At 46.4% G+C, this 21,655-nt stretch overlaps 2 protein-coding genes across 2 annotated transcripts in view; both read left to right on the forward strand.

Moving 5' to 3' along the window:
- Positions 1–7,443, forward strand: CASP1 (caspase 1; the record flags this gene model as incomplete). Its single annotated transcript, XM_056865580.1, has 3 exons — positions 1–55; positions 6,006–6,115; positions 7,338–7,443. Coding segments are annotated over 3 exons (258 nt in total), but the record flags the coding sequence as incomplete, so codon positions are not given.
- Positions 7,444–18,237: 10,794 nt separating this feature from the next.
- The window catches only part of MTMR4 (myotubularin related protein 4), a 43,584-nt gene continuing 40,166 nt past the window's right edge, over positions 18,238–21,655 (forward strand). Inside the window, exon 1 of the mRNA XM_056864931.1 lies at positions 18,238–18,268. Coding sequence (XP_056720909.1) covers positions 18,266–18,268 — 3 coding nt within the window. The 5' untranslated portion in view covers positions 18,238–18,265. The remainder of the gene's footprint in view (positions 18,269–21,655) is intronic.

The raw sequence follows: 21,655 nt of genomic DNA on the forward strand, positions 1-21,655 counted from the left end.
ACAGACAAGAAATTGCGAGACGTGCGAAAACAGTTTGTGAAGAAGCTGAGCGATGGTATTTTCAGTGGAGTCCTGGATGATCTGCTACAAAAAGAGGTCCTGAATGACGAGGAAGTGGAAAGGGTGAAGACATCTGCTGTCCCACAGGATCAAGCCAGAGCTTTGATTGATGGTGTCTGGAAGAAGGGCCACAAAGCCAGCCTCAAGGCCATCAAGAGCATCGACTATCGAGATGCTTTTGTGGCTGGTCGTCAGAGTCTGAAGGCCTTCTTGGAAGGTATGTGTAACTTTGCAGTTTAGCCTCTGCCCAGGGTATATGCAGGCTCAGTACATGCGGCTCCCCCCAAGTGATTGTCCCCAACCCAATTCCAGACGTGCTTCCCACAATCAGGCCTGAGAGCTGTTCTCCAGATCTTTGTCCAACCTTCTAACCACTCCACCATGCTGGCTCTCTCTGTTACTCAATAAAATATGTTGTTACAATCTTTTATTTTAAAGATGTTTTCATTTTTTTCACTTTTTAAAACATACATCACTTATGTTAAAGGCAATAACATAAATTAATACAAAACTTCAATCTTTCTTGGCTCCAGAAAGTCTGGCTCCTGGTCCAAGAGCCATATCCTCTGTGGAAGAAACCCAGCCGGTGGAATCCAGCGAGGGGATCAAGCTTTGCCCTCCAAACCTCTTTGAGAAGATCCAAAAGGAGGAATCTGACAAGGTGCTGATGGTGCTCAGTTGCCTTTTAGGACCTGGGAGTCAGTGGACCCAGCTGGATATGGGTCCCTTCGGCCATTCAACAATTCTGCTTAACAGATAGGTGTGGGTGTGAAAATTAAGTTCATATTTTGTCTGGAGTAAAGGAGAATATAACAGGAGCCAGACAACTCATGCACAGCTGGTGCTCGATGCCATTTGGATGCTCCCCTTTACTGTGGGGGCTTCATGTGGGGAATAATCCTCATGCTGAAGCAGCACAAGACGGGAAATTGTAGGCTTAAAGCTGCCTATCTAAGCAGGTTCTGAGCAGAGATTTTCAATCATCAGATGCGAGTCTCAAACGTTTCAACTGTCAGTAATCCCAAAAGGAAAATCTAGGAAGGAAGCAAGATATGTGTGTTGCTACAACAGAAGGGGTCTAAGCTGCTACATAAACATAGTGCGCTTTGGGGACAGATTCTGGCTCTAGTTATGGTGGTTGGATTTAAATGGTAAATTAAAGGTTCCTTTTTCTCAGGTTTGGAGAAAGGAGTGGAATCCAGGTAAGTGAGCTATGATTGGTGGAAGGTAAGGAGGGACCTCCCAGGTTCTGGAAACATTTCTTATTAAGGAAAGAAGGGGAAGAGTGTTCCGGTTTGGCCTCTTATTGCTGGGAGGGAACACGTTCTGTATACATTTCCAACCTAAGGGTGGGTTTTGGAGGGGTCTGGTTAGGACTGCACACTTCTCAGCTAGCTTCAGTCCCCATATTGGTATCAGCAGGAATTAGCTGGTGTTACTTTCCCTGAGATGGAGATAAATATTACCACTGACTACCATCTGTGCATCTAGAGGCTCCAAGGCATAGGAACAGAGGAAAAGAGTAACATACACTGGCCAACCATCCTATGCCACCCCCCAACCCACCCCCAATTTTTAAATCCTCATACTCAAAAAGTTACCCTTCCAAAATCTGAGATTTGCAGTGATAGTCTCAGCTGTAGATATTTTTAATCTCTGTGATATATCTCATAAGTACATTTACAGTATATCCCTCTTTGCCGTTTTGCCTCTTAAGCAGCCATTCCTGACGAGACAGCAATGCCCTTCCTGGTGCAATTGCTGTGATTCAGCACCTTGCAAAGAGAGAACTGATTCCAGGAAATCAGGGGATTTGTACGATTCCTCTTTGGTCCAAAAAGATTGTGTAGTGTAGGAGCTACCCATAGCCTTCTGCGAGCCTAGCTTAGTGCCTCTCTCCCGCTTCCCAACAGATCTATCCTATTCTCCGGGACTCGAAGACGCGCACTCGCTTGGCCTTGATCATCTGCAACATAGACTTTGAGTCTGTCCACCTCTCCAGGAGGGATGGAGCTGAAGTGGACATGGCAGGGATGGAACGCCTCCTGACCGGCCTGGGGTACACAGTGGAATCACATAAAAATTTATGCTCAGAGGTAGGTAGGGGACTTGGATGGATGGAGGCCAGGGACTGTCCTTTACCAATCTGACTGTTGGACAAAGTTGTTCTTGTTAGTGCTCTGTTAAGAGGGACACTCAGGCAGTGATCCTTGGGACAGGCCCTATGGGGAGGGGGACAGCTGGTGCATTGCATCAGGGTCCTTGAGTTCAAGGCGGCTAGAGAGTTCCCTGGAGTCTCATAAAAAGTTTGCACATGAAGACTAGTATTCATATGTTGGCCTACGTGGGATAGTTTTATATATCCTTTGCATTGTTGTTACATTGCGTTTTCAAGGTCTTTCACTAAGGGAAGACCATACCATTTAATTATGTTAAAATGTGCTTTCTTCTCTCTGACCCCTCTTTTCACTCTTGTAGGAGGGAGTATAGGGGCATGAGGCCTCAAATTCAAAAAATCAGCAAAGTGCTCCATTCCACCCCTGTCTGTTACCGCACTTGTATTCCCAGCGATGTATTAAGAGTTTGAAAATGTTATAAAAAATACTGTTCGCACTTTCTATGTATTCCCACTGATGTATTAAGAGTTTGAAAACGTTATAAAAAATACTGCTCGCACTTTGTTTGGCCCCTTTAGCTGTGAAGACGTCTTCCAACCATTTATAAGCCATGATATCCTAAAACCCTTTTAAAGCGATGTTTTTTATAACATTTTCAAACTCTTAATACATCGCTGGGAATACAAAGTGTGGTAACCCCCCCTGTTTCATCCTCTATACCTTTTTTTTTTTTTTTTTGGATCTTATGCTAAAAACCATTGTGGATTTAAAAAATGGCTACTGGAACAGGAAAGGGGCCCTGAAAGTTTTTTTTGCACCACCTTATAAAATTCCTCTGAGGAAAACGAAAGAAGAAGAGCATCGGGGCACTCTTGTTGTCCTCTAAAAGGTTTCACGGTTGGCTGTCAATTCAAGACTGACCTGGCTTGTTGCTTACAGGACATGGCCGATCGCTTAAGAGCGTTTGCTGCTCAGAAGGAACATACGACCTCGGACAGCACCTTCGTGGTGCTCATGTCTCATGGCCTGCGGGCCGGCCTGTGCGGCGTGAAGAGCCAGGGCGAGAACTCAGACATCCTGTCCCACGACACCATCTACTCCATCCTCAACAACAAGAACTGCCCCAGTCTGAGGGATAAGCCCAAAGTGATTATTATCCAAGCATGTCGCGGGGGTACGTTTTTGGCATAGAATTCAAGGGGGGAGGAAAGCAAAAAGGTTTCTTGTGCTGTGGTGGAAGCAGGAAGGATTCTCTTGTAGGCACGGCAGGCCCTCTTGTAAGGGGGGTGACTTTTTTGCCCGTCTCTGTTCCTCCGGCTTTCACATCTGCTTGATCAGCAGATGTTTCAAAGCATTCGTGTTTATCTCCAGGTTGGGTAAGATTTCCTCAGATGACTTCCTTAGATCAAATTGCTGTCAAAGATACAGGAACAGGACAGTAAGATTTTCTTCGGACCACTTGGCAATCCCATCACGAAATAGAATATTGATCCTTACCCACTTTTCAACACTGGCTTTATGCCTTAGGACAGGGGTGTCGGACTCAATTGTTACGAGGGCCGGATATGACATGAATTTCACTGGGTGGGGCCGGGCCATGTCTTGCCAGCCCAGATTGAGAGTGGGTGGGGGGTGGCTGCCTCAGCTGGTTCCCGACTGTAAAAGAGCTCTCAAGGGGCCAGATCTGACCCCTGGCCTTATGTTTGACACCCCTGCCTTAGAATGTTCCAATACCTTGTGATTACTCTGTGAAATACCTGTATTCTTCAGAAGAAGCATGTAACAGTGTGGATGTCATGCAAAATTAATAGATCTTAAAGTGAGGCAGCAAATTCATAAAAAAGACACAATGCAAAATAGTTCTTTATTAACTTCATTTACACCCCATCTTTTCCCCCAATGGGGACCCAAAGCAAATTACATAGTTCTCTTTTCCATTGTATTCTCACAAAAAGCCCTACGAGATAGGCTAGGCTGGCAGAGAGTGACTGGCTGAAAACAGCTGAATGTATCTGCTTGGGCAGAGGTTTCCAGACGTGTGCCTTCAGGCATTTAAAGACATGTCTTTAAAAGTGTCTGATATCTGCACTTTATTTCTGGTAGTTTTTTTCTCTCTTATACCAATCGCAATGTGCAGAGCACATTTCAATCTGAACAGGAGCCCAATGAGATCAACACCAGCTCTAGAGGGCCCCATGCAAAGTGGCTGGCAAGGAGGCTGCTTCCACAAGGGGAAGCGCCTGCAGTTAAGGGGGGCATCCAGGAAACATCACACCCAGTTGTCAGATTTGGCCCCAAAAGAAGCGCTGTCCTTGGTCTATAACCACCATTTTGTTTTCCAGAAAACAAAGGCGTGATATATGTGAGCATCGTGGACGCGCCCTTGGCTGACTCCCTCTCACCTTCCCCGGGGCTCCTGGAATATTCCGAAAGTGATGCCCTTCGGCGGGTGCATGTGGAGAGTGACTTAATCTGCTTCTGTTCCACAACCCCAGGTAAGAGGCTCCTGAAGGAAATGGCCAAGCAAGTTTTGGGGGATGCATGTAGGATTGATGGCTAGGGGTGCCAGCTTTTTCCTGTAGCCCAGGGGTGTCAAAAATCCATCCCGCCGGCCGGATTCCCCCCCTTGAGAGCTTCAAGTTTAAGTTCTTTATTATTACAGTCCACGGCTGTAATAAAGGAAAACTTAATTGCAAAAAAGGATAAAAGTAATATACAAAAATTCAATAATAAACACAGAATAGTCCTAATGGATGCCAGCTAAAACTACACATGTCTGACAACAAATTGGCGCTTGGACTCTCTCCTGGGCAAATATTAAAAATTAGGTCATTTCAGTAACTGAAATCACTGCCACTCTTCAGTGCTGAAGAGTGTTGAAGGCCCTTCCCTTCCTTGAGAGCTTTTATCCGGCCAGCCGAGGCAGCCCCCCTTACCAATCTGGGCTGGCAAGGCATGGCCCGGGCCATCCAGGTCACATTTATGTTATCTCTGGCCCTCATAACAAATGAGTTGGACACCTGCTCTAGTCTTGCTCCTGTGCTTTTAATAACAGCACAGCAGAATAACTGGATGAGGAAATAGGTTCCTGCTGTCTTCATGCCTCTCCCCCCAACCCCGGGAGCTACACAAGGTCCAGAGTGTTGAGTAGTCTGGCCCGATTTTACTGATTGAATGATTTAAATATTTTTACCTCGCCTTTCCTCTTGGGTCAATTAATAATTAAATAATCATTACAACATTGCAGTTTACATTTACCGAAATGCAACACTAGTTTTTTTCACAGGCACGCTGTCAACAAAAAGGAGGGGTCGTCTGTCATTCACATATAGGTTTATAGATATGTCCAATAAAATTTGTGTGAGTGCGTGTATAACATTCTTAAGTGGGGTTCACTTTACATTCAGATACAGTCTTGAGGGAAAGATTGGACCACAGAGTTTTTGGGAGACCATGGAGCGAAGCAGGAGAAAACCCAGCAGGTGGACAGTTGTGCAACCATGTTGTATAGGAAGTCTCTCCCCCGCCCCCGAAAGAAAAAACCTACTGCAGTTTGGGGGAGGGGGAACAAAGAGCAAAACCTCCATGAGAAAGCAACCTAGGCACGAAAAGGAGTTTTGGGCAGTGGGACTTTTGACACACAGGAGTAGGAAAAGCATCATTGGCCAAATTCCCTCTTTGACCCAGTGTTAGTGAAGGCACAGAAGCTCTGTTGCCTTCTGCTGTTAGTGGCTCCCGTCTGCTTTCCTGACATGCTGGTTGGGTCTCGCGGCATTCTTGCGAAAACCTTAGACAACTGTGCTCTGCAGCTAACGTTGCCTCTTGCAGATAACTTGTCCTGGAGGAGCCCCCAAACGGGATCCATCTTCATTGTGCAGCTGATAGAGCATATGCAGGAACATGCCTGGCGCTGCCACTTGGAAGAGATCTTCAGGGAGGTAGGTCTACGAGCATCATTTGGTTTGGGATATGTCTTCATGTTACAGGTGAATGTACCTGACGCTGCTTTCTTTTCCAAATAAGGAAGTCAGAGTCCGTCCAGCTCTGTCTGCCTGCTCTGAGTGTCCGGCAAAAGGAGATTCCTCCCCCAACTTCCTCCTGGGAGCCTTTAACAGGAAAGGCAGGGACTGAACCTTCGTTGGGCTTTCTGCAGGCAAAGCAAGGGCTCTACCCCCGACCAACTGCCTTATACCAAGTGAGACCCACCCTGCATTGCCTTCTCTTACTGACAGCTGCTCTTCAAGCTCTCAGTCTGAGAAGGGTCTTCCCCACACCTGACATCTTTGGTTGCTTATGCATGGGAGTTTTACCTGAGGTTCGTTGCTCGCTGGACTCACATTTTCCTCTTGCAAATTTATGCACCAGCAGCCTCCAAGCTCAAATCAAGAAGCATTTGAGTCCCCGCCCCTTGAAACGCTGCTTTGTAATTGGCTGTAGTGCTTACTATGAGAGAAAAGCCCCCCCCCATGGAAACCCAAGTGTCGTGTCAAAAAGCATTTAAAAAAGAAAACCAAAACAGAGCCTTCTAAAAAAAAATTGGGGGGGCGGTAGAGAGAAACCCAAGCCTCATTTTAAAAATCCTTTCTTCTGCTCAGAAAGAACTCCCAGAAAGCAGGAAGCATTGACGTCTCCGCCCCTTGCAATGCTGATTTGTAATTGGTTGTAGTGCTTTCTGTGAGAGAAACATCACCCCCTCAAGCTTCCATGACCCGCATTTTGCCTTATGCATGGTGATTTCACCCGGGCTGATTTCAGGGGAGATCGAAGACTTGGGTTAGGAACAGGATGTCCCGGGTTTCGCAAGGGCTGGGCGCGAGGTCATCTCTAATGGACGGAAAACTCATGCATAACTCTAAGGAACAACTGAGGCAGACCGAGGGCGAACATGAGTGAAAGCACCCACGCACAACTGGCCTTTCAAATACTTGCCAAGGCCAACCCTGCTTAGCTTCAGAGATCTGACGAGATCAGGCTAGCCTGGCCTATCCCGGTCAGGGCTGGTTGGTAGGTAGCGCTGGCTTATTTGGAAGGCTCAATAACCCGTTCAAGTGCTTGGACCTGTTTTGCAGCCAGTCAACCTGTCTGGCTTCACCTCCCCACCCCCCCACCCCCCCACCCCCCGTGCCTGCTCTGATTTCTGCGGACCTTTTTGAATCCCAGGTCCAGCACGCATTTAAGAACAACCCGCTGCAGATGCCCACCAAGGAGAGAGCCACTCTTCTGAAAAGATTCTACTTGTTCCCGGGCCACTGAAGCCAATCGAGAGCATCCGTTTGCTGTTTCCAAACCAGCTCCCTCCAGATTTTTTTCTTCTCCAAATGTTCCCCTGGGAAGCTGAGCCACACACTTCGAACCAAGTCTAGCACAGCTGTTTACAGACAGTAACTTTTCTGAGGCCTGGAGGCAATGCTGGAGCACCGTGAGGAGCCTGTCATCTGCTGGAGAAAGGAAGGTAGTCCTCTTGGGTCTCCTCTGACTCCAGTGGGTGTACTCAAGCAGTTGATTTGCTGGGGTGGCTTGCCACTGGCATGGGAAGGTGGTTGGATGCCAGCTTCTCTGCTTCCTCACCTGCCTCCACCACTACCACCTTGGTCTCATCTCTCTCCCTTTCCTCAATTTGCACCATCGTTTGCAACTGCCTAATCACTATGCCAATGAGTGACAGTAGAGTAGGGGTTTAGTTGTAAGCCTTGGCTTGTTTCAGGGATGTAACTCAAGGGTGAAATTGCCCTTAATGTTTCTTAAAATCAATAAATTTGTAAGGTTTGCTGGTCTTCTTTATCTCCCTTTCCAGAGTCCCACTGTTTTGGCTCTCTGAGTAGGGTTGCCAGGTCCCTCTTTGCCACCGGCGGGAGGTGTTTGGGGCAGAGCCTGAAGAGGGCAGGGTTTGGAGAGGGGAGGAACTTCAATGCCATAGTGTCCAATTGCCAAAGCAGCCATTTTCTCCAGGTGAACTGATTTCCATCGGCTGGAGATGAGTTGTAATAGCAGGAGATCTCCAGCTACTACCTGAAGGTTTTAAGCAAGATGTGTACTGTGATAATGCTGTGGAAAAATCCTATGTAGGAAATTTACTTTCAGTACACAGCTGTAACCCTACCTCTTGAGTGACATGCTTGATTTTGGCAGTCTATACTTGGTTTCTAGAGCGGCACTAGTTCTTAACAGTTACTTTTTATTTTTTATTATTATTTTTTGCTACTCTTAATAAGAAATTGGAACAGGGGTCCTTAACCTTTTTGAGCCTGTGGGCACAATTGGAATTCTGACAGGGCGAGGTGGGCACAGCAACAAAATGGCTGCTGCAAAATGGCTGCCGCAGCTTAACTTCAGTAACACAGTGCAGATCCTTGGGCTGTGGTGGCAGCTGCTGCCAACGCAACATTTAAAAAATCTGCACAACCAATCGAATCTTCAATAGTCAATCAGAAGTTTTCCTGGGCAAAAGCCCTATGTGGCCCCGCCCCTCCCTAAAAGCACTTGGTGGGCACCAGAAAAGGTGTCATGGCACCCATGGGAACCACGTCGGGGACCCCTGAATTAGAATATAGGGCATATTTCATGGGCTAGAGTGACATATGTAATGCCTGTAATCATTATTGTATGCTTATGTGTTCAGTTTGCATAATTGCTCTTCTGGAAAAGCTAGGCCTAAAGTATAGAAGCAGGTTTGAGATACTATGCATTCATGTGCGCACACACACACATGGGGGCTTTGGGAGGGTGGCAACCAGGAGCCAGGAGTCAGGGAATCAGGCTGTCGGTGCCTGATACAGCCATCCACCAAGACACGGCCCAGAATTACCTATGGCCTAAGGAATGTTCCCTGCCCCAGATCATGTAACCAGCTAAGGTGCCGCCTCAACTGCCATTGATAGGCCTATGCTAATCCAAAGGTGTCCATCATTGGGTCTTTGTGTATCTATGCACTATATTACGTATATTGTACCACCCCTGACCAGAGGTTATATATATTGTGGCAATCCTTTGTTCTGGTGTGCAAGCTGTCCTGAGCTTTTGGGAAGCTCCCACACGGTATGTATTATTAAGCTTAATAAACAAACTGCTTTGAATCATCAACCTCTTCCTGTGTTATGGTTATTGGGACTAAAGACCATGACACAGTCACTTCACATACATTATTGGAGAACAGCCACCATACATGTATTAATATAAATACACGGTGTTAATAGGGTTGCAAGGTCCCTCTTTGCCACCGGTGGGAGGTTTTTGGGGCAGAACCTAAGGGGGCGGGGTTTGGGGAGGGACTTCCATGCCATAGAGTCCAATTGCCAGAGCAGCCATTTTCTCCAGGGGAGCTGATCTCTGTCGGCTGCAGATCAGTTGTAACAGCAGGAGATATCCAGCTAGTACCTGGAGGTTGGTAACCCTGGGTGTTAATAAAACTTTATCTTCATATATAAAGTGATTGAGACTGTTTCAGAATTTTTGTGTGGGTTTCTCCAAAGTTTGGGGATAAACCTGACACATGGTAGCACACTGGTGCGCTAGACAGGCTGCAGTGGGGGCGTCACGACAACAGAAGGAATGTTCCAGCCATTTCTTCATGAAAGAAAGGTTTCCAACTGTGCTGTTGCAGTAAATTTATCACAGCCAAATGGATTGTGTCTGAAACTTTTTGAAGCAAAACTGGGAGAATGGGGGTGTTCTTGATACCATGAAACAAGATCCCACTTTTCCTTTTCTTCAGTTACAAATTTTAGAATTATGTTGTCCTTTTATTTAGAATGTACATCTCATTAAGAAGAAATAAAATTCAGTTTGCAAGATCATGGTTAAAAAAATAAACAAACCCTGTGCTTTAACTTTTGTGTTCCTGTTTGCCCAAATCCCTTGGAAACTTGAGGGTAAGTTTATAGAGCTTTGAACTGGCCTGTCGTTTTCTCTCTATATGTAGATGTGCTTTTAACAGCAGCAGCAGCATCTGAGGGAGTTCACAGGTTATAGTTTTTGTGGCATGGAGGTAAATGTCATGGCGGGCTACTTCCTCTATAACAAGGCACTTTCAAAGGTACAGAGGCTATTAAAGAAACAACCTTAATTCAGTCCATGAAAGCCTATGCCACAAAAATCTATAATTCTTTAAAGCAACACCCAAATCATCAGTGTTTTTGAGAAATCAGAGCAAGGTAAAGGAAGAATAAGAATTGGTTTTTTATATGCCGACTTTCTCTACTACTTAAGGGAGAATCAAACCGGCTTCCAATCACCTTCCCTTCCTCTCCCCACAACAGACACCCTGTGAGGTAGGTGGGTCTGAGAGTGTGTGACTAGCCCAAGGTCACCCAGCTGGCTTCATATGGAGGAGTGGGGAAACAAATCCAGTTCACCAGATTAGCTTCCGCCGCTCAATGTGGAGGAGTGGGGAATCAAACTCAGTTCTCCAGATCAGACTCCACTGCTCCAAACCACTGCTCTTAATTACTACACCACGCTGGGGGGGGGGGGCATGAGGACTTGCGAGGGAGGGAACATACCATTCCACACTCCAGTGCTAGGCTCTGTGGTCACCACTGTGGGAAGGTTCTCCCCCCTGGATAGCCAGGTGTTGGGTCAAAAGGGTTGGGGAGGGACTTCAATGCCTTAAAGTCCAATTGCCAAAGTGGCCATTTTCTCCAGAGGAACTGATCTCTGTTGCCTGGAGATCAGTTGTAATAGCGGGAGATCAGGTGGCAGAAAAAGGAAAGCAGTGTGCTACTCATCATAGTAAATGCAGTGGACTAGGTGAGCCTGAGTAGGAGAGACCAAGGAGAGCTTCCTCGTGAGGTGCCCAGAGAGATGGGAAGCAAAGGTACTATTTAGGCCATTGATGCCCCCGCCAACTGCTTCAAGGCTTCCTTTTGATTATGCATACCTTTCTCGACTGTCAAAAGGTCACCTCACGCTCCCCGAGCATTTCCATGTGTTTTGCCTGTGTTTTCTGGATTCTGACTAAAACAGGGTGACCGCGAAGGAAACAGCCCTGCATAAATGACCTCAATAACCCAGTCCCCAGGCCTTCTGAAGGTTGGGGTGCAGGACGACCGAGGGCAAGCTAATCCAACACGGGCACAAAGTTCCCAATGAGGTTCACAAAATACAAGCATAAGTGTGCTCTTTGAACAGAAAGAGTCCCCTACAGTCCAATAAGACTACAGGCCAATTTGGATATCAAATGAAACTTTGTAACGTTGAGAAGGCTGAACTCTTTGAACAATATATTATCATCAAATGCATTGTAGCATATCAATTGTTGCCAAAATAATTACAATGAACACATACTTGACTATTTGTTTTATATGTGTACAGTAGACATATGATTAATATTGCAGCTTGTCTTACACAACATTTTTCATGCTATTACCAGACCAGCGATCCATCTATTCCAGCATCCTGTTACCCACACTAGCCAACAAACAGAAGGCCTCCCCCTGCTGGTGCCTCCTAGCATTGGCATTCAGAGATATACTGCTTCTGTATGTGTAGGCTCCCTATACTGACGGCTATCATTATTAATTTGGTATTGAGTTGTGTTGTTTCTTTCTGTATGTTTTGGTGAGTTTGGGTGTTTTGTTCTGGTGTTGTTTTTACATGTTTATTTTGTAGTATTTTTCTATAGTCACGATGGCTAGTGGCCAAGGCCCTCCCTGTCTCCAAACATTCGTCCTAATGTTTAATTACTTTCTAATTGCAATATGATTTATTGTATATCATGATTAGAAAAATAGACGTTGCACAGAATTATGAAATTTGGAAGTAAAATACATGAACTACTGTTGCAAGTTAGCGACTGCATTAATTGCATTCATAACTGAAAGTTGCAAACACTCCTATAGTAACTGTCTGTCGAGATTAATTAACGAGTCCCTGCACATATTCCAGAACTGCCGCGCCCTGTAGTACGGACAATCAAAGGCGCGAGGAAGCCCCGCCGAATTCTCCCCACTCTGATTGGTCAACAGCCAATAATGAGCCGCCTCTGTAATCTTACTCTTCTCATTGGACAAAAGGGCAGGCGTATTGGAGGCGGGGACAGAAGGTGGTGCTGAGGGCGGGGCTGAGGATAAGAAAGTCTCGCCTCGCTCGGCCCGCCAACCCCGCCGGACGCGCCTCCCCGCCTAGCCAATCAACAGCCGCTTTGCTTCCCCCTCCCTTCTTCCCTTGACAGCTTCGTGGGAGGGGAACCAACATGAGGGCGGCCCCCCTTCCTTTCCTCTCCCTTCATTGGCCGGGCGGGAGGACGCGCTGTGATTTCTCATTGGCCGCCGAGGCCCGCCTCCTTCCCTCCCTAGTCATTCAGGAGCGGGGCCGCAGACTGACGGGGCCGTTTGCCCAATCCGAGCCGCCTACGCCAGACGGTCGCCCCTTGGCGGAGGCCACGTCCGCCCTCTGATTGGGAGGCCCTGCCTCGCGGCGGCGGGCGCGGATTGGCTGCGCGGCGGCAGGGCGGTGGGCGAGCGCGGCGAGGGGCTGGCGAGGTGGGCGGGAGCGGCACGCGGCGGCAGAGGTGGGAGCAGCGCAGGTGAGGTGAGTGCGCGGGGGGGGGGGTGGCCGGAGACCCCGTCGCCGCCTCGCGCCCCGCCCGCCCCGCCCCTTCCCCTCAGCGCGCTGCATGGCGGCGGTGGCGGCGGCCGTCGTGGGCGGAGCCTCGGTGGCAGGCCCCGCTTCCGTTGCAGGCTCGGGGCCAGGCAGGCCCTCGCGGCCCTGAGGAGGAGCGCCCCTGGGAGGCCCCGCCCACCACCCCGGAGGTTAGGAGACGAGACGGCGCTCTGCACATGCTCAGGTGACAGGGCGGAGAGGGCTCAGCTGCCGTCGCCGGGCCCTCTGCGCACGTGTGGCTCCCTGCAAGCCCGTGCTGTTTGTTTTGAAACGAGTGTGAGGGATCCCCGCTTCTCCGGCTTGTGACTGGGCCTCCCCTGAGGGGAAGGGGCTCTGCACGTTCATAGAATCATAGAGTTGGAAGGGACCGCCAGGGTCATCTAGTCCAACCCCCTGCACAATGCAGGAAATTCACAACTACCTCCCCCCCCCGCACACACACACAGTGACCCCTACTCCACGCCCAGAAGATGACCCCCCCCCCAAAAAAAACCTCCAGGGTCACTGGCTAATCTGGGGGCTGATGAGCATTTGCACAAATGACTTAGACCAGCCCTCTGGGCTCGTGCAGAGTGCCTTCTTGCCCTTGCTCCTTCGCTTCTCTGCAGCCTGCCTTCATATTGCCTTAAAAACTGAGAGGAATGCGTATGACCCACATTGCAGCCTCCTCCTACATGCTCTCTCTCTCTAAATTCCTAACGAGAGGGCAAAGTGCTAAGAAGGATGGAGGTTTTTATTTGTGTATTTATACGCTGTTTATTTTATACAGCTTGTCTCTTGCCTTTGTGCCCTTATGAGAGCCATCCAGGCGTCTTAGGGTGCAGACTTGCGTAGGTTTTAAAAACCTTTCACCCCAATACTCTTAATTCTCTACGCACAAGAAGAATCTGTTCATTTTATGTGATGGCCGACTGTCAACCCCTGCTGTCTGAAAGAGTCCAGAATATGAGTACTCTTTTGCTGTTTCGTGAGAAGGAAGCCACAGTCAAGCATATACATGTGTTTGATGCTTCCTTTTTAAAAAGAGACTTGCTGTATCAGTGTTTACTTCAGAGCTGTGTGACATCTTCATGAGCAAGAGATGGGAATGTAGAAAGGTTTTCTGCACATGCTTAGAGGGGAGGTTGATACAGTCAAAGATGTATGACTGAGTGCTGTGCTTTTCACTTGTACCTAATAACGTTGTGTTCCTCTGTACTGGAAGCCTGCCTAGGAGAGGGGAAGCACTTGAGGTGGAAGAAGGTACACAATATATGGGCATCCTATTGTGTGAAGAATGTGTATGTGCATCTTATTCTGCAGTTATCCTTTTAAAACATATGTGAACATGAACCTTATCAGTTGCTGGCTGTGGATATTTTCAAAGGATAAGAACTGAGAAATGCTTGTGAATAGTCAGTCTTGGCAGGATGTGTGAATCTGATTATAGAGTGGTGTGCGAATTACCCTGACCTCTGCATTCTGCTCTCATTAAGGGACTTTGTCATGTTTTATGGTTGTGCTGAAGCCTTGGCATCAGATGAACCTAAGTGAGTGTCTGGGTTGATGAAAGCCCTGCAGTGTATGAGGCTTATGTGTTGGGGACTAGGTGCTTGCTTTCTAAAAAGAAAGGACCCAGTAGCACTGCTGCAACTGGCTCTTCCTCAATTCCAGATGCATGTGTCAAGGAGGAATGTGCTGTGAAGAAATTTTACTTTTACCACTGGTATGCAATATACTATCAGTCTAAGCTATCAGTGCTGAAAAGAAGTGCCAGGACTGAGACACTTCAGAATATGTATCTTTTGCATGCTTAAATTATTAAAACTGGGTCACTGGTAGTACTGTTTGTTGACAGTCCTGTCCTTGTGAGAGAAATGGTTTTGTATAGTCATTGATGCAGAGAAATCAGTCTTTCTCAGAGGTGTTTTCATTTTCATTTTGAAGAGACCAGCTTCATATATTCCACGGCATTCCAAGCAGATTCCAGGGCGTGGTACTTACTCTATGTACATGCACATAAAACCTGGCGCGTAATGTCTGCAATAAGAAATCCATGCCCTGGAATCCTTTCCTGCAAACCCAGGTGTGTGCATTTGGGGGCTGTCTTCACTTGCGCGGGAAAGGCACATAATGAATGTTACAGAGATGCTAGAACCAAAGAACTGGAGGAGGTCGGAACGTAGGTGGATCGCATTACCCAATTTGCTGCTGCTAGTTCACCTGGGAAGGCGTTCTCTCAGTCACTGCTTCCTCAGTAGAGCCTTGGCCTAAATAATCTTTGCCTCATTTTCCCTGAATCTAAGAATTAGGCCATTTGTTATTGCCACCTGAATCCTCCTTGCTGCACTACGTTTTTTTTACCATCTTCAGTCTCTGGGCTTGTTTTTTTTCTAGACCACTGGATATAGGCTATGCTTTTCCAGCGTATGTTACACAACCTGGCATTTTGCTGGGCAGTCCTAACTCTGGCCTAATCGCAGATGGGTGGGAGCCGTCCTTGGGCAGGCCGCCATGGTGAATGGAAGCAACGACCAAATGCTGATGGCCTGCCAGGGTCCTGGGTTTTTCTGAGTTTTGGCTCCCGATGAGGCTTATGCATAGTTCTTCCTTTCCTGGCTTTTGACATACTTTAAATGTTTAAATCATCTTCGCGTCTCTCCAGACTCCCAAATTTAACTATCTCCTGCTTATTTTAGTGCTTCTATAGCTTTCCCTTTGAATGTTCAGTTATCTCCAATTGCGGAGATCCTTCTTAGACCAAACATGGTTATACAAATAATCTTTCTGCCAGTTACAAATGGCCAACTAATCTTTCTGAGTCACAAATAAATTCCTCACACTAAACAAGTATATTTCTATTATCCCCCCCCTGCAACTTCTATGTTTTTTTTATTAGTCAGGTGCTTAATGAAGTATGTAAATCACATGTAGGGCCTCTCTTTTACTGAGCAAGTGCCTGTTGACATGACAGAATTGATCCAATATTGCACGTTTTGTACCTTGTGCAATCTGGTTGTAATCAAGCTAACCTGGAAGTATTTGCTTGCAGGAAGCAGGGCTTGTTTTTCAAGTATTGTTCTGTGAGCAGTGTTGAGGTTCCAGGCTTCAGACCCTCATGTTTTGTAGCAACCAGCTTGTTATATGTGACATCTTGTCCACACTAGTTTCTGTAGCAAGATTGGCAGTAGGGTGGTACCTCTGCCAATCACTTTTAAACAGAAGACTGCCACCTGTAAGTGTAGGCAGCGACCAGCATTTAACAGTCTAGCTTTTTATTGCATATCAAAGATGTTGTCATCCACATTTATATCGGCACCTTTTTGGAAAACTAGTGAACATTACGCTGTTATAGCTTTACAAGCTACACCAGGGGTGTTGAACTCAATTGTTGCGAGGGCCGGATATGACATATGTGTCACTTAGTCGGGCTGGGCCATGCCTCGCCATCCCAGATTGGGGGGGGGGGGCTGCCTCGGTTTGCTTGCGGGCCGGATAAGAGCTCTTCCGTAGAGTTTTCAAGGCATACCTTTGTTATACCTTTGTATTTGTAAAAGGGGGAATGTGGATGAATATTTGTAGCACAAATGATCTGCTCCAATAAGCCATGCACAAGTTGCCCTTTGTCAGAAGCCTCTTGCCCAGTACAGTTTGAGCTTGTTGGCAATGGGCAGAGCTGTTGGGAGATGATAAATTGCTTCTAAGAATGTGCAAGGATATTGTTTATCCCCCCCCCAATTACCATGCAACTGACTCTTTTTTGCCCCTTTCTTCTTCTCCCCTCAGGAAAATGTCAGTTTCCAGTAAGATCAGGCACCTGCAAACAGAGGAAGACTGAAATTTCATAAGGTATTTTTTCAATTGTCTGTTTTTCAGAAAGCTTCCCTTCACTTGGGCACTTGCCAAACAAAAGCCTGTACATTCTTTGAGATCAGTCCTGGGTGGCACTGTAAATTCACTTCTATTTATTGAAAAATACCCACTAGGGAACGAGCGTCTACCAGATATTGCTTCGTGCTTCAGGCCTGGTAGCCAGCTGAAAAGGAGATAATATTGGTAGACTGCTGTCTTTCTAAATGCACCAAAGCGACAATTCACAAATCACTGCAGAGTAATCTTGGTAATTTTACTAGGATTAACATTAGATTAAACAGATAGTTAATTGTAACAGCAGAGTAGAAATTTCTGATTCCTTAACATTACTCCAGAGTTTACATAGCAGCGATTCTCTGTCAAGGAACTTACTGTAATTCTTTTCTGTGAAAATCTTGAGGATTCAACATTGGCTAGTCATGTTTTCTTGAAAACTGTGTTGTGTATACAGTGTGCTAAGCTTCACAACATTTAGGAATACAAATGCACATTATTAAAAGATCCAGGTGTTGTAAAAAGAGGAAACTAAAACACAAATGCAAGCAAAATAATCCATCGCTCCCCCCATCCATGTACACATGCTCATCATAAATAACATCTCTGTATTAAGAGAGAGAGTACTAGATGATATCTCAGAGGGGTCAGCCTGCCTCTCTGTGGTTGACTCATAAAGGGGGAATCCCACCTTCTTTTTCTGGCACTCATTGCTTAATACCTCTCTTCTGAGGCACAGAATTCAATCTTGCACGAGGTCAGTGGGGACAGAAATTCAGTTCTCCTAGAATGTTCACTTCTGCCTCTTTGCAGAACAAATTGAGTGACAGAGCAGTAAAATGCTCCACCTTGCAGATGTCAAGAACCAGGTTTTTGTCCCTTGCTTACTCATTAGTAGCAGCTTGGATGGCAGGGTTTAGAATTAGACTGGGGAGCAGGGGTCTTTTCTACGCCACAGATGACAGAGTAGGGAAGCCAGGTTGGAGGAGCTGAGAACGAACTGTTAAAAGGCGATGTGTCTCTTGATCAGAGTGGAATGTGATTAAAAGACCAAAGCTAGGAACTGGCTGTACACGATAGATGTACAGTTTGCATGTCTATAGCGAACAGGGAATTTTCCTTTGTGGAGGAGGGGGAAGAAACAGTCAAGTAGTCACTGATGTAAAGAGGAAGGTGCGGTGGTAGGAAGTTTCTGTTTTAGTCCCTGATACTTCTTCCTTCTCCCTGGTCAGCGGCCATTTCTTTTGTTTCCAAGAGGAGATCAGTTGTTTGAGCACATTCAGAACAGGTATAGCTACTAGTGCTTTGTTTGCTCATCTTTGGGGGGAAGAAGGCTTTGACCATTTCTTCTTCCACCCCACCCCATCCCCCAGTTAAACTTGTTCTTTCGTTCTGGATTGGATGTAACCCGATACCTTTTCTATCTCATGATTTAGCATCTTAAACCTGAGGTAGCGTAGACTGCAGAAGGCTCCTTGAAGAAAGCCTTGTCTGGGAGCACACGGGTTGCTCTGTTGAAACTGGAGTTGCTTCTCAGTCAGTTCATCCAGTTCCTACACTGGCTTTGTTGACTTTTCCCGCAGGTGGATCTTTCCAAGCAGCTCCAGAAAGAGAACAGACAGGTTGGCATCCAGAGAACTGCAATGGTGAGTGTGCTGCGTGTTCTGCCTTGCCTTCAACTTACTCTGTAGTGTATTTTCTGTGCATTTGGCTAAGAGGTCTGCCAGTGTTTGGTTCTGTGCCTGCGTGATTGGTTGGTTTCTGGAGGTTGGGAATACTGAGCACTGGAGGGAGGCAGACTGATTTGATCCAAGCTTGCAGACTCGATGCAACTGTCTCAGTTCTTTTTGGGCAGCGGATTTTTTCCCAGCTCACTTACTGTTTGTTGTTAGCTAGTATGATTTTGCTTGGCTTAGGAAACAATTAAAACAAAATCGATAAAGCAAATGAAGATCCGCAGTAACACACGAGCCGCAGCAGAACGAAGCCCAAAGGGGAGTTAAAAACAGCCAGAAACCGGTGACAAAATTAACAGGTCTTAAAGAGAGTTGCAAAAACGGCAGGTTATTCATTAAATGGCCACGGAACAAAAATGCGTGCATGATATCTGCGGCATTAAGACCATAATAAAAACATGACAGAATTATAAGCTTAAGAAATAAAAGCCTCTAAAGGCTTTTGAAGTAAAATAAATAAATAAGATGTGGCTAACTTCTGGGAGACCAAATGTGAGGGGGGAAGGGGAACCTAGGGCAGGGAATTCCACAAGCTGGGGATTCTGCACAGTAACACTCCTCACTTCTCTTCTAGAACTAACAGTGATGTTAGTCATGAGGTCAGGCAACCAAGGCAGTTTCTGTCTTATTTCCATGTCGGAAACCCTATTGAAAGGACTGAAAGTAATGTGTATCCTGGAGAAACGCCTGGAGTTGACTTGCTTCGCCTGTCGGGCTCTCTTTCTGTCATTGCAGTTATAAACACTTTGCAATTATAAATATTATTACTCTGTTCTTAGAGAGCCCGCTGGAAGAAGATGACCAGGCTCCTGTGCTGCTGTAGCAGAGAGTAACTTGATTCAGACAGCACACGCCAGCTGATGGGCATGAACATAGTTCTTTGTCACACTCATGCGCTTTCTCCCCTTGAGACTAGCTCATGGGGACTGAAGACAGAAGTCTTCCACTAACACCGGCTGGTTGTGATGTCTGGATGCAAGGGCCTAGCACTAACTGAGGTTCCTTTCCTTCTCTGTGAGTTGGATTCTTAAAGCCAGAGTGACATAGTGGTGAAGAGTTGCGGACTCTAATCTAGAGAACTGGGTTCAATTCCCCACTCCTCCACAAGAAGCCTGCTGGGTGACAGTTCTCTCAGAACTCTCTCAGCCCTTGTGGAGGCAGGCAATGGCAAACCACCTCTGAATGTGTCTTGCCTTGAAAACCCTACAGGGTCTCCATAAGTCAGCTGTGACTTGATGGCACACACACAGACACGCACTTGTTGGGTTTTTTTAAGCGCTTAGGGATGGAGAGCACCACAGTTAACTGGGTTTGTCCCTTTATGTTTATTCATGAAGCCTGCAGAATTGAGCCTCTGTTGCTGTCCTATTTAAGATCGGGCAGGCGGAGAAAAAATCCATACTTTTCCTCTACAAGGTCAAGGTAGATGTCCTAGGGCCATACAGCCGATTGCTCTGACTTCTTGTAGCTTTACATTCACTGGAAATGATATTCACTGAAAATAGTACGAATTTTGTGTTTGGCTGCTGCTATTGTACCTTTCTGAGGCTCTGGGCAACTGGTGCTTGCACGTTTTAAAAATTCCTTTTTTCTAGGTGAATGTTGACGTGTTATTGACGAATGGCAGAGTTATTTTAAGAAGGGTTGGGTTTATCAAGCCATTTGGTACAGCATCTGATGACACTGCCCTGAATTTGTTCAACTGGGGAAATGTGCATGTGAAGTGTACAACAAACGTGGGAGAGGAGATGTTCGGGTGCCAAAAGTCAAAATTGTAATACAGGTTATTTTGTTGATTTTTTTTTTTTTTTTGCTGACCACATGTTCTAGGTGTTTTCAGCGTTAGGTTTGGGAGATTTGTCTAATACTTGTCTTCTGATTCAAGGTACCTAGATGGTTTGCCTGTTTATTGCTCTATCTTTGTGTCATCTCCATTTTTCAATGTTGGAGAAACGTCAGTACTTGGGAAGCTTTCTGTTAAGTCATTGGACAATTGTGTGCAAAACATACTGTGGCAAGAGTGGCTGTGCCTTGACTCAGCAGCCGTGAGGTCTCAAATCTGCAGTTGCTAAGGTGAGATTGAAGCCTGCAGGAAGGGATGCTGAAACTGCATCATGCCTGCTAGAGTTCAAAAATTCCAGAAGTGAAGTGTTGTGCCACACAGAGCCCTTTTCTAAAGTGTTGATGCTTCAATGGAAAATGACAACTGAGATGGACGTGTGTTGTTTTAAAACATTTCATCTCACACCTTGTTGTTGTTCCTGAGAGTATAAAAACAAGTAAAATCAAGGGCATAAAAGACCCCCCCCATTTATACTCTACCTTTCTTCCCAGTGGGGACCCAGAGTGGCTTACATTGTTCTCGTCTCTCCCATGTTATCCTCGCAACAACCCTGTGAGGTAGGTTAGGCTGAGGTTGTGGGACTGGCCCAAGGTCACTTAGAAAGCGTGGTGTAGTAGTTAAGAGCGGTGTTGGAGCTCTCTCAGCCCCACCTACCTCACAGGGTGTCTGTTGTGGGGAGGGGAAGGTGATTGTAAGCTGGTTTGAGTCTCCCTTAATTAAGTGGGAGAGAAAGTCGGCATATAAAAGCCAACTCTTCTTCTTCCAAGCATCCATGGCAGAGTGGAGATTCCAACCTGGGTCTCCCAGATCCTAGTCCTGCACTGACCATTACACCACACCAGCTCCATCCTCTCCACCACAATAAAAAATCAAAGAGCAGGACAATAGCGGTGCAAAACCAGTCCAGTAAAAGCAATATAAAATACACTTAACTGAATTAGAAATAGGATGAACTGAAAGCAGTATCATTTCTTCAGGGCTTCTAAGAAACTATTGGAGGTGGGGAGGAGGGAAAAATCAGACTGGGAGAAAAAAAATTAGCAGAAAGGCTGGTTCTTTGGTTACGAAACTCAGCAAATGGACAATGTTGGTAGGCAGAGTTCCCCAATAAAGGCATCACCATTGAGAAGGCCACATCTCTGATGTTCACCTTCCTTGCCCTCACTGGGAGAAAGTCTGCAGAGCAGGAGCCGAGAGGCAGTTCTTAGCTGAGTGTTAGCACGGTTGGTATTGTGTAAACCAGCAAGGGCTCCTTGAGACTTAGGAAGATCTAAATGAGAATAGCATTTGTGAGATTGACACGTGCCTAGCTTTTCTGAGGCTGATGTGCAAAGGACCTAAGAATTAATGTCCCCCTTTATGTTAGCATAGAAAGCGCCATTAACTGGCGAAAAGAAATCATCTTTCAAAAGCCGGAATCCTTCCCAGCTAACAGAAGCTAAGGTCAAACAGGA

This window comes from Euleptes europaea, chromosome 19 (genome assembly GCF_029931775.1).
Source record: "Euleptes europaea isolate rEulEur1 chromosome 19, rEulEur1.hap1, whole genome shotgun sequence".
NCBI lineage: Eukaryota > Metazoa > Chordata > Lepidosauria > Squamata > Sphaerodactylidae > Euleptes > Euleptes europaea.